The sequence below is a fragment of the Piliocolobus tephrosceles genome, unplaced genomic scaffold (assembly GCF_002776525.5).
Source record: "Piliocolobus tephrosceles isolate RC106 unplaced genomic scaffold, ASM277652v3 unscaffolded_26370, whole genome shotgun sequence".
Lineage (NCBI taxonomy): Eukaryota > Metazoa > Chordata > Mammalia > Primates > Cercopithecidae > Piliocolobus > Piliocolobus tephrosceles.
Window position 1 is genome coordinate 18701 of NW_022309166.1, and position 11007 is coordinate 29707.

General features: G+C 42.4%; 2 protein-coding genes across 2 annotated transcripts in view; one reads left to right on the forward strand and one right to left on the reverse strand.

Annotated features, from left to right (window-relative positions):
• Positions 1 to 10606, forward strand: part of GINS1 (GINS complex subunit 1) — a 16544-nt gene extending 5938 nt beyond the window's left edge. The window contains exons 2-5 of the mRNA XM_026450947.2: positions 988 to 1052; positions 4281 to 4379; positions 5284 to 5374; positions 10356 to 10606. Coding sequence (XP_026306732.1) covers positions 988 to 1052; positions 4281 to 4379; positions 5284 to 5374; positions 10356 to 10490 — 390 coding nt within the window. The 3' untranslated portion in view covers positions 10491 to 10606. The remainder of the gene's footprint in view (positions 1 to 987; positions 1053 to 4280; positions 4380 to 5283; positions 5375 to 10355) is intronic.
• Positions 7191 to 7686, reverse strand: LOC111534861 (60S ribosomal protein L23-like). Its single transcript, XM_023201356.2, has one exon. It carries the CDS (start codon positions 7650 to 7652, stop codon positions 7230 to 7232), a length of 423 nt encoding a protein of 140 aa, XP_023057124.1. The 5' UTR covers positions 7653 to 7686; the 3' UTR covers positions 7191 to 7229.
• Positions 10607 to 11007: the final 401 nt, after the last annotated feature.

Here is an 11007-nt window from a genome sequence, read left to right on the forward strand (position 1 = left end):
GCTCACTGCAAGCTCTGCCTCCTGGGTTTACGCCATTCTCCTGCCTCAGCCTCCCGAGTAGCTGGGACTATAGGTGCCCACCACCTCGCCCTGCTAGTTTTTTTTTTTTTTTTGTATTTTTTAGTAGAGACGAGGTTTCACCGTATTAGCCAGGATGGTCTCGATCTCCTGACCTCGTGATCCGCCTGTCTCGACCTCCCAAAGTGCTGGGATTACAGGCTTGAGCCACCGCCCCCTGCCCCATTCTTTTTATATTATTATTATTATTATTATTATTTGAGATGGAGTCTTGCTCTGTCGCCCAGGCTGGAGTGCAGTGGCACAATCTTGGCTCACTGCAAGCTCCAGTTCCCGGGTTCACACCATTCTCCTGCCTCAGCCTCCCAAGTAGCTGGAACTACAGATGCCCGCCACCACGCCCAGCTAATTTTTTGTATTTTTTAGTAGAGACAGGGTTTCACTGTGTTAGCCAGGGTGGTCTCTTGACCTCGTGATCCCTCTGCCTTGGCCTCCCAAAGTGCTGGGATTACAGGCGTCAGCCACTGCGCCCAGCCTTTTTATTATATTAGATATTTCAGATAAGTGGAAGGTTTATCCGTCTATCAGTTGATGGACATTTGGGTTGTTTCTGCATTTTGACTGTTATGAATAATGCTGCAAAAAACATGTGTTTTCTGTTTTCTTGAGTATATATAAATTTGGAGTAAAATTACTGGGTCATATGGTAATTCTGTGTGTAGCTTTTGAGGAACCGTCAAGTTTTTGCCCACAGGGCTATAGCATTTTACATTACCATCAGCAATGTACGAGGATTCCAGTTTCTCCACATCTCACCAACACTTGTTATAACCATGCTAATGGGGTGTGAAAGGACTATTGCTTTTTGCTAAAGTATATAAATAAAATACACAGTTCTGTATTGATAGAATATTGCCACAGAATTGGTGAGGAAATCAGTGGATTTCAATATCGGTTTATATGTTCTAGGAGGATGGACTCAGACAAGTTCTGGAGGAGATGAAAGCTTTGTATGAACAAAACCAGTCTGATGTGTAAGTTTCATAAGATTGATATTCTAAAACAATTTAATAATTAAGATGTTGAAATCGGCTGGGCGCGGTGGCTCACGCCTGTAATCCCAGCACTTTGGGAGGCTGAGGCGGGTGGATTACAAAGTCAGGAGTTTGAGATCAGCCTGGCCAACATGGTGAAACCTCGTCTCTACTAAAAATACAAAAATTAACCTAGCATAGTATTGGGCGCCTGTAATCCCAGCTACTCAGGAGGCTGAGGCAGGAGAATTGTTTGAACCTGGGAGGCGGAGGTTGCAGTGAGCCAAGATTGCACCACTTCACTCCAACCTGGCAATAGGGCAAGACTGTGTCTCCAAAAAAGAAAAAAAAAAAGATGTTGAAATCAGATAACCTTGCATTAGTTTTTGGATGTGATTTTTAAAAATTATCTGCTCTAGCTGTACAAATTAGCAGAAGTCTGAAGGAATTTGTACTGATCACTGCTTTATAAATATCTGTTGTTTCTCTGATAGGAGTTGAAAGGAATTAGAGTGGACCTAAAATAAATGACATACCTAAAATAAAAAGTAAAAATAGGCTGGACACGGTGGCTCATGGCTATAAAAGTCCCAATGCTTTGGGAGGTAAGTCCCAATGATTTGGGAGGCCAAGGCAAAAGGATCAGTTGAGGCCAGGAGTTGGAGACCAGCCTGGACATATGGCAGGACTCTGTCTCTATTTAAAAAACTAAAAATTAGCTGGGTGTGGTGGCACACACCTGGAGTCTCAGCTACTCAAAAGGGTAAGGTGGGAGGCTTGCTTGAGTGCAGGGGTGCTTGAGTGCTTTGAGGCTGCAGTGAGCTGTGATCACGTTACGGCACCCTAGCCTGGGTGACAGAATGAGATCTCCACCTTTAAAAATAATAAATAAAAATTAAAACCTAACAAAGTGAAATACATGGTTCCCACTGTTTTTATTTTTATCAACAGATGCCTTAGTGAGTTTGTTAAAGGAAGAATAGGTAGTTTATAAATGGATATAAATAGGAGCAGCAGTGATTTCTGATAGTTTGAGTGGAGTTCTCTGAGAACTAGCTATAAAAGTCTTCAGTATAGTAGGTCCAGAGAGGTGACTAGATTTATTGACTCTTTAGAACTGAGCATGGTAGCTGGCACAGTGGAGAATTTGGGCTGTACGACAAACTTCATATGTTCCTGTGTGACACCAAAGGGAGTCAAGTACTGGATCAAAGTTGAAGTATTCAAGGCCTCAACTTAGAAGTCTGTCTGTGACATGAGGTTTCCTCTTTGGACTTGTTCGCTACAGTGTTTTTATCTGTTACTTGAATATAGAGATCAGTGTTACGGCTGGTAAGATTTGTAGGGCACATAAAATGATAGGAGAGTTTCCAACTCCTGTGTTTAAGGAGAGATACAGAAAAATCTTTATAGGTGGTCTTAGGAAGTGAACCTCAACAGATCTGCAGTAAATATAAGGCAAATGTAAAGTCCTGAACTCAAGTCCCTAAGCCATTCATTGATTTACTCATGAATATGTACTAAACAAATATGTATCAATAAGTGGCTCTACTATTTCAGTGGTAAGCAACAGTGAAGATGGCTGTCCCGGGGCGGGTGGATCACCTGAGGTCAGGAGCTTGAGACCAGCCTGACCAACATGGTGAAACCCTGTCTCTACGAAAAATGCAAAATTAGCTGTGCATGGTAGTGCATGCCTGTAATCCCAGCTACTCGGGAGGCTGAGGCAGGAGAATCGCTTGAACCCGGGAGGCAGAGGTTGTGGTGAGCCGAGATCGCGCCATTGCACTCCAGCTTGGGCAACAGTAGCGAAACTCCATCTCAAAAAACAAAAAAAGATGCCTGTCCCTGGCCCTCACTGTTTAGTGCAGAAGACAGATATGAAATATAGATATGCCAAATTGGGATTCATGCAATGAAGGAAATCAGAAGAGTACAAGGAGAAAGAAAAACCAATAGAAGGTCTAGCTTAAATTGAGGGATCAGGGAACTTCTCTCCAAGGAGGAGACATTTCAGCTGAGGCTTGCAGGAGAGGCAGGCCTTAGGTAGGCAGTAACTGTGGGCATAGAACATTCTAGGTGGAGAGAACAGCATATGCAAAAGCCCCTGAATCATGGAAGAGAATGGAGCACTCTAGAAACTGACACTTAAAGAAGACCTATGTGGCTGGAGTTTGGCAAGTGGCAAAGGGTGACAGCAGATGAGGTGTAAGTGTGGACAGGTGGTGGCGTGTTTGTGTTTTAAAAGATCATCCTGGTTGCTGTGTGGAAGGGCTGAGAGGAGGGCGAAGCTGGTCACCAGGTTACTAGAGAGGTGACCCAGACTTGGTAGAAAGTGAGAAGGTTATAGATGTTTTGGAGGAGACCCTATAGGCCTTGGTTCCGTAAGGGAATGATTTTCTTGTATTCTCTGTGTTTATGCCATTTGCAGATTCATGATCCAAAATACTGTCTTCCACCTTCCTAGTTTCATCAGATTTTCATAGGGTGGCAGAAGTATATAGAACAGCCCTAGAAGACACGACAAGATGGGACATGTATTTTGCCTGTATTATCAAGGCCTAGCACAGTGCCTGGCATAGAGGCAGGTACTACATGAAGGAATTCTTTTTATATTCATCTGGTTGCTTAAAAACTCCAGTGTAAATTCTTATTCATTCAAAAGTTACATGTACTTTTTATAGAGTAAAACCAAAATTTTCAGTGTGAAAAATACTGAAGTATAGTATGTACACGTATTTGGAGATCAACAGGTATTTGTTAGATGAGTGAAAGACTATTTTGACTCTATTTTAGCTCACTTTATTGTAATGAGGATTTGGAAGCTCCACTGGAAGGGAGTAACTGTAGAATAACATGATGTAAGTCCATAACCTCATGTCCATCGTATTAGGTTTGTCTCTTATTTCAGCATGATAATGGAATCCCGAAAAGTGAACACAGTGTCTTTCAGAAAGAATAGAGATTAATCAGTGTGCAAAAATGTAGAGTACCCAATACCTAAACAAAATGTATCTGATAGCATGATCTTAGGCAAGTTGTTTAGGTTTTGGCTTTTTAACATATTAGTAAAAGCTCTGGTGTACAAATAGTTATTATTTGCTTAGGTTAACTGCTAATCACAAATGGATTAAAAACAAGCATGTGACTCACTTGTTAGTTGGCTTTGAAAATTTTACTTAGCCTGAAAAATACATATTTTTTTTTCTTTTTAAATGCTCCTATCAGGAATGAAGCGAAGTCAGGTGGACGAAGTGATTTGATACCAACTATCAAATTTCGACACTGTTCTCTGTTAAGAAATCGACGCTGCACTGTAGCATACCTGTAAGCTTCTCAGTTTTTGCTTGGGTGGCAGGATTTTCTGTGTGGCTTCCCAGTTGACCATCTCAAATGGGTAACATGAAATCTTACATTTCTCTCTCTTTATAAGCATTCTAAATGTTTCGTCTGTTTTTTCATTTTTTAAATTTTTTATTATGAAAAAACCCTTTTAAAAGTAGGGAGAATAATACTATTATGAACCCCAGTGGAGCTATCATAGGGTTTTAACAATTTTTATTATTTTGCCATATTTTCTTCATCGTGTTTTGCTTGTTGGTGCCACACTATTTAAGAGCATCATGGTCTTTCACTGCTGAATATGGTAGTGATCTTACTATTTTTCTTCTTTGTCTTAGAAATAAGGACCTTTGGCCAGGCACAGTGGCTCATGCCTGTAATCCCAGCACTTTGGGAGGCTGAAGCGGGTGGATCACCTGGGGTCAGGAATTCGAGACCAGCCTGGCCAACGTGGTGAAACCCCGTCTCTACTGAAAGTACAAAAATTAGCCGGGCATGGTGGCAGGTGCCTCATCCCAGCTACTTGGGAGGCTGAGGCAGGAGAATCGCTTGAATCCGGGAGCCAGAGGTTGTAGTGAGAGGAGATCGTGCCATTGCACTCCAGCCTGGGTGACAAGAGCAAAACTCTATCTCCAAAAAAAAAGGGTAGGGGGGTGGGGAAGAAAGAAATAAGGACCTTAGGGACCTTTTTCCCAGGACTACTGTGCTGCTGTCACACGTGGAGGAGTGGACAGTGCCTTCAGGCCGACTCTCAGACTGTGCTTATGTTCGTCTTGTTGTCCCTAAGATGTCGTTTTAGAGCTGGTGTGTTTGCATCAGAGGCTAAATGAAGTCCACACGTCATCCCCCTTTTATTCTTATGCCACCCAATACCTTCTTGATGTCCTAGGTATGATCGCTTGCTTCGGATCAGAGCACTCAGATGGGAATATGGTAGCATCTTGCCAAATGCATTACGATTTCACATGTCTGCTGAAGAAGTGAGTTAGCATTGTTCAAGTTTATAAATTTTGAAAATGCTAAAGTTCTGGCATTGTTCTATAATAGTGTTTATTGGTATTCCTCTTTCTGTTTTTAATGTCTGTTTTCCCCTAATTTTTGGCTGGTGTTTAGTATACAATGTGAGGGGAACTATGTGGTGTGGAGTAAATTCTAAATGATATGTGGAAAATTCTATTATTACTTAACAAAATGGAGTCCCATGATGTTACTTATTAGTGATCCAATCAGTGGGATTAAAAAACTGGCATTATTATTTGGGGATATTCCATAAAATGTTTATGTGTATATATACTTTCCTAATGAAAATTCATATTTGCCTAGTCACTGAGGCAAAGAGCTAGCCCATTATTTAAGGACATAGGATTGGAGTCAGGTGGGCTTAGGTTCAAATCCTGGCTCTCTTCTGTCTAATCTTGAGCAAGTCACTTGACCTGTTTCTGTGCCTAAATTTCCTCGTTACAGGATGAAGATCATATTACCTATTTATTACAGGTTGCAATGACTTCTGACACTAACTACCTGCAGTTATTGTCAGCTAAGGAAGCTCCCACAAGCTTTGATGTCCAGAGTGTGTATTGGGGCTTCATTACGTAGACATGATTGATTAAATCACTGGCCCTGTGATTGAGCTCAATCTTCATCCCTCTTCCCCTCCCTGGAGGTCAGACTGACATCAGGAGGCCCAAAGGCCCAATACTTTAATCACATGGTTAGTCTTTCTGGGGTGGCCAGTCCCAATTCTGAGTCATCTTGTTAGCACAGACTATCTAGGGGTTCACCCCAAGTCACCTGAGTAGCACATACTCTCAGGGCACATCATGAATAACAAGACACTCCTACTAGTTGAGGAAGTCCAATAATTTAGAAGCTACCTCCCAGGAATGAGGGAGAGAGGCCCACCAAATTCTTTATTCTACAACAGTGTTGGCCGGGCGCGGTGGCTCAAGCCTGTAATCCCAGCACTTTGGGAGGCCGAGACGGGCGGATCACGAGGTCAGGAGATCGAGACCATCCTGGCTAACACGGTGAAACCCCGTCTCTACTAAAAAATACAAAAAACTAGCTGGGCGATTTGGCGGGCGCCTGTAGTCCCAGCTACTCGGGAGGCTGAGGCAGGAGAATGGCCTAAACCTAGGAGGCGGAGCTTGCAGTGAGCTGAGATCCGGCCATTGCACTCCAGCCTGGGCGGCAGAGCGAGACTCCGTCTCAAAAAAAAAAAAAAAAAAAAAAAAACAGTGTTATTACAAGGCCTACCAGAGGGTTACTTCAGGTGATCCATGTGAAGCACAGCATAGCATGGCACTCAATAAATGTTAACAGTTATTACATTACAGTTGCATAGCACAGAGCTTAAGAAAGCAAATATTCAGTGTAGCAAACCACCATGGCACATGTATACCTATGTAACAAACCTGCATGTTCAGCACATGTGTCCCAGAACTTAAAATAAAAAAGCAAATATTCAATGTGTTTGTCATTAGATTCTGCACATTTTTGAGTGATCTATTTGTTGTCATAACTTCGTTTTCATTCTGTTCATTTTCTGCATAAATAAATAAGTAATCTCTACCTCAGATTTACCAGTAACTACGAAATTGGTAACATGTTAGTACTTCACTTTATGCTGTTTGTGTTCAAATCTACTTATATTAATTGAACTTTGGGGTACTTCCTGTGTATTATGGTGAGATGAACAGAACACTATGTTGTTTCTCTAACGACAGTAGCTTTAATGATTTTTCTCATACAATATTTTAGATTAATTTTTTTTTTTTGCAAGCAAATACTTTTTAATGGGTTTAAAATTTTTATTTTTACAAATATACCGGAGAATCATGCAATGCTGCCAGCATTGGATGCAATCCGGGGCCACACGTCTGCGCACTCCTTTGCTGCTGGTCCTGTAATGGCAGAACCTTTCATCTCGCCTTTATTGTTCACTATGACCCCTGCATTATCTTCAAAATAAAGAAACACACCATCTTTTCTACGGTATGACTTTCGTTGTCGAATGACCACTGCTGGATGTACCTTTTTTCTGAGCTCTGGTTTGCCTTTCTTGACTGTGGCCATCACCATGTCACCCACACCAGCAGCGGGAAGTCTGTTCAGCCGTCCCTTGATCCCCTTCACGGAGATGATAGACAGGTTTTTGGCTCCTGTGTTGTCAGCACAATTGATCACAGCTCCTACTGGAAGACCCAAGGAAATCTGGAATTTCGCACCAGAGGACCCACCACGTCCTCGCTTCGACATCTTGAACGCCGGAAAGAAGAAAAAAGGAAAGCTTAGATTAATTTTTTAATGTATTTTTTTGAGATGGAGTCTTGCTCTGTTGCCCAGGCTGGAGTGCAGTGGTGTGACCTCTGCTCCCTGCAACTTCCGCCTCCTGGCTTCAAGCAGTTTTCCTGCCTCAATCTGCCAAGTAGCAGTGATTACAGGTGCGTGCCACCATGCCCGGCTAATTTTTGTATTTTAGTAGAGACGGGGTTTCACTATGTTGGCCAGGCTGGTCTCGAACTCCTGACCTCATTATCTGCCCCCCTCGGCCTTGCAAAGTGCTGGGATTACAGACGTGAGCCACCGCGCCTGGCCCATTCCTTGTTTTTTATTTTTATTTTTTGGCGGAGTATTTTGCTCTTGTTGCCCAGGCTGGAGTGCAATGGCGTGATTTGGCTTATCGCAACCCCTGCCTCCCAGGTTCAAGCAATTCTGCCTCAGCCTCCCAAGTAGCTGGGATTACAGGCATGCACCACCACGCCCAGCTAATTTTTTGTATTTTTAGCAGAGACGGGGTTTCTCCATTGTTGGTCAGGCTGGTCTTGAACTCCCGACCTCAGGTGGTCCACCCGCTCAGGCCTCCCAAAGTGCTGGCATTGCAGGTGTGAGCCACCGTGCCTGGCCGAGCTCATTCCTTTTTATTGCTGAATAGTATTTCCTTTTTTTTTTGGACACAGTTTGACTCTGTCACCCAGGCTGGAGTACAGTGGCACAATCTCGGCTCACTGCAACCTCCCCATCCCCGGTTCAAGTGACCCTCTTGCTTCAGCCTCTGGAGTAGCTGGGACTACAGGTGTGTGCCACCATGCCTGGCTAATTTTTGTAGTGTTAGTGGAGGCTGGGTTTCACCATGTTTGCCAGGATGGTCTTGAACTCCTGGCCTCAAGCAGTATGCCCGCCTTGGCCTCCCAAAGTGCTGGGATTACAGGCGTGAGCCACCGTGCCTGGCCTACCCAGAGGATATTAAGTTTTTTTTTTTTTTTTTGAGACAGAGTCTCACTCTGTCGCCCAGGCTGGAGTGCAGTGGCCACAATCTCAGCTCACTGCAAGCTCCGCCTCCCAGGTTCACGCCATTCTCCTGCCTCAGCCCCCCAAGATATTTTTCTGTGTAATCTTTTAGGAGCTGTATTTTACCTTTTACAAAGAGATCTATAGTACTGGGATGAAGTTTTGTGTATACTATAGGAGGTATGCTTCATTTTGAATATAGATACTGAGATGACCCACCACCATGTATTGAACAGATGTGCCTCTCCCATCACTGTGTGCATGGTGCCACCTTCATCATATATGGGAGGACTTTTTCTTTTTCTTTTTTTTTTGAGGCAGAGTCTTGCTCTGTCGCCTGGGCTGGAGTGCAGTGGCCGGATCTCAGCTCACTGCAAGCTCCACCTCCCGGATTTACGCCATTCTCCTGCCTCAGCCTCCCGAGTAGCTGGGACTACAGGCGCCCACCACCTTGCCCGGCTAGTTTTTGTATATTTAGTAGAGACGAGGTTTCACCGTGTTAGCCAGGATGGTCTCGATCTCCTGACCTCGTGATCCGCCTGTCTCGGCCTCCCAAAGTGCTGGGATTACAGGCTTGAGCCACCGCGCCCGGCCAGGAGGACTTTTTCTTCTGTTAATGCTAGTCTATCTGTTCTTATACCAATTCCACTGTTGTAATTACTGTAACTATATAGTATAGTTGGAGCAAGTTCCCATCTTGTTATTTTTTGAGAGCATTTCAACTATTTTTAGCCCTTTGCACTTCCATGTAAAATTTAGACTCAGTTTGTCAGGTTCCATTTTAAAGAAAGTTAAGATTTTGATTGAGATTGAATTGAATCTATAGATTGTTGACATTATTACAATATTGAATCATCCAGTCTGTGAATGTGGTATATATTTAGGTCTTTCATTTTTTTCAACAATTTTAAAAATAGATTTACTGATATATGATGCATACACTGTGAAGTTTACCATCTTAAATTGTACAATGCTGTGGTTTTTAGTATATTCAGAGTAGTTGTGTATCCAGTACCATCATCTTATTTGAGAATATTTTCATCACCCTACAAAGAAGCCCTGTCCCCTTTATAGTTACTCTATATTTTCTTCCCTCCTCCCAGCTCCTGGAAATCCCGAATCTACTTTCTGTCTCTATAGATTTACCTATTACAGGTTTTTCATATGAGTAGAATCATGCAATATGTGGCTTTTTGTCTTTCATGTGGTAATGGCAATATGTTTCAGAACTTCATTGCTACTTATGGTTGAATAATGTTCCATCATATGGGCACATATCCATTCATCAGTTGGTGGACATTTGGGTTTTCTTAACAATGTTTTATAGTTTTCAGAAATAGCATCAATGCAGAGTTTGAAGATACAATTCTGAAATGGCATCTTTTTCTTGGTTCTGTTTCTCGTCAAAGATTCCTCAGGCTTATTATTAAGTATGCTGAAATGTAATCTCTCTAAGAACAGAGAATTTTGTTCACTTTATCGAATGATTCATCCTAAGTACCCAGACCAATGCCTATATAATAGGAGGCAATTAATAATATTTTAGCTTAAATGAATGAATGGTTACAATAGTGGTTTGTGTTGGGATGTGTACTGTTTTCGAATGGATGAGTACGCAATGTGTGTAAGTTTTCTTAGAATTTTGTCAAATGATCATCTCTGTGTTTGCAGATGGAGTGGTTTAATAATTATAAAAGATCTCTTGCTACTTATATGAGGTCACTGGGAGGAGACGAAGGTTTGGACATTACACAGGATGTGAAACCACCAAAAAGCCTATATATTGAAGTATGTATATCTTTTTAAAATGCATTTTTCTTTAACGTGTAGATTGTGCTACCTTTTAAGAAGAAGGGAGTATATGAATATGTATTAGCTTCTATTAAAATAGAAAAGGAGCATAGACCAAATCAAGCTACCTATAGGGCGATGACAGAATACGATGGAACAGCTATAATTTTCTGAATATACCTGTTTTAATAGTTTTGACTATGGAACCCTATAAATGTTTTATTTATTACTAAAACAAAGTTAAATCAAAATGGAAAATCAATCCCTAAATTTTGAAAGTAAAATGAGCCGGGCGCGGTGGCTCAAGCCTGTAATCCCAGCACTTTGGGAGGCCGAGATGGGTGGATCACGAGGTCAGGAGTTCGAGACCATCCTGGCTAACACGGTGAAACCCCGTCTCTACTAAAAAAATACAAAAAAAGCTAGCCGGGCGAGGTGGCTGGTGCCTGTAGTCCAGCTACTCGGGAGGCTGAGGCAGGAGAATGGCGTGAACCCGGGAGGCAGAGCTTGCAGTGAGCTGAGATCCGGCCAC

What these genes read in the sequence shown, in the direction of transcription:
- LOC111534861 (XM_023201356.2), bottom strand. Translation starts at nt 7,652, where the DNA reads ATGTCGAAGCGAGGACGTGGTGGGTCCTCTGGTGCGAAATTCCAGATT.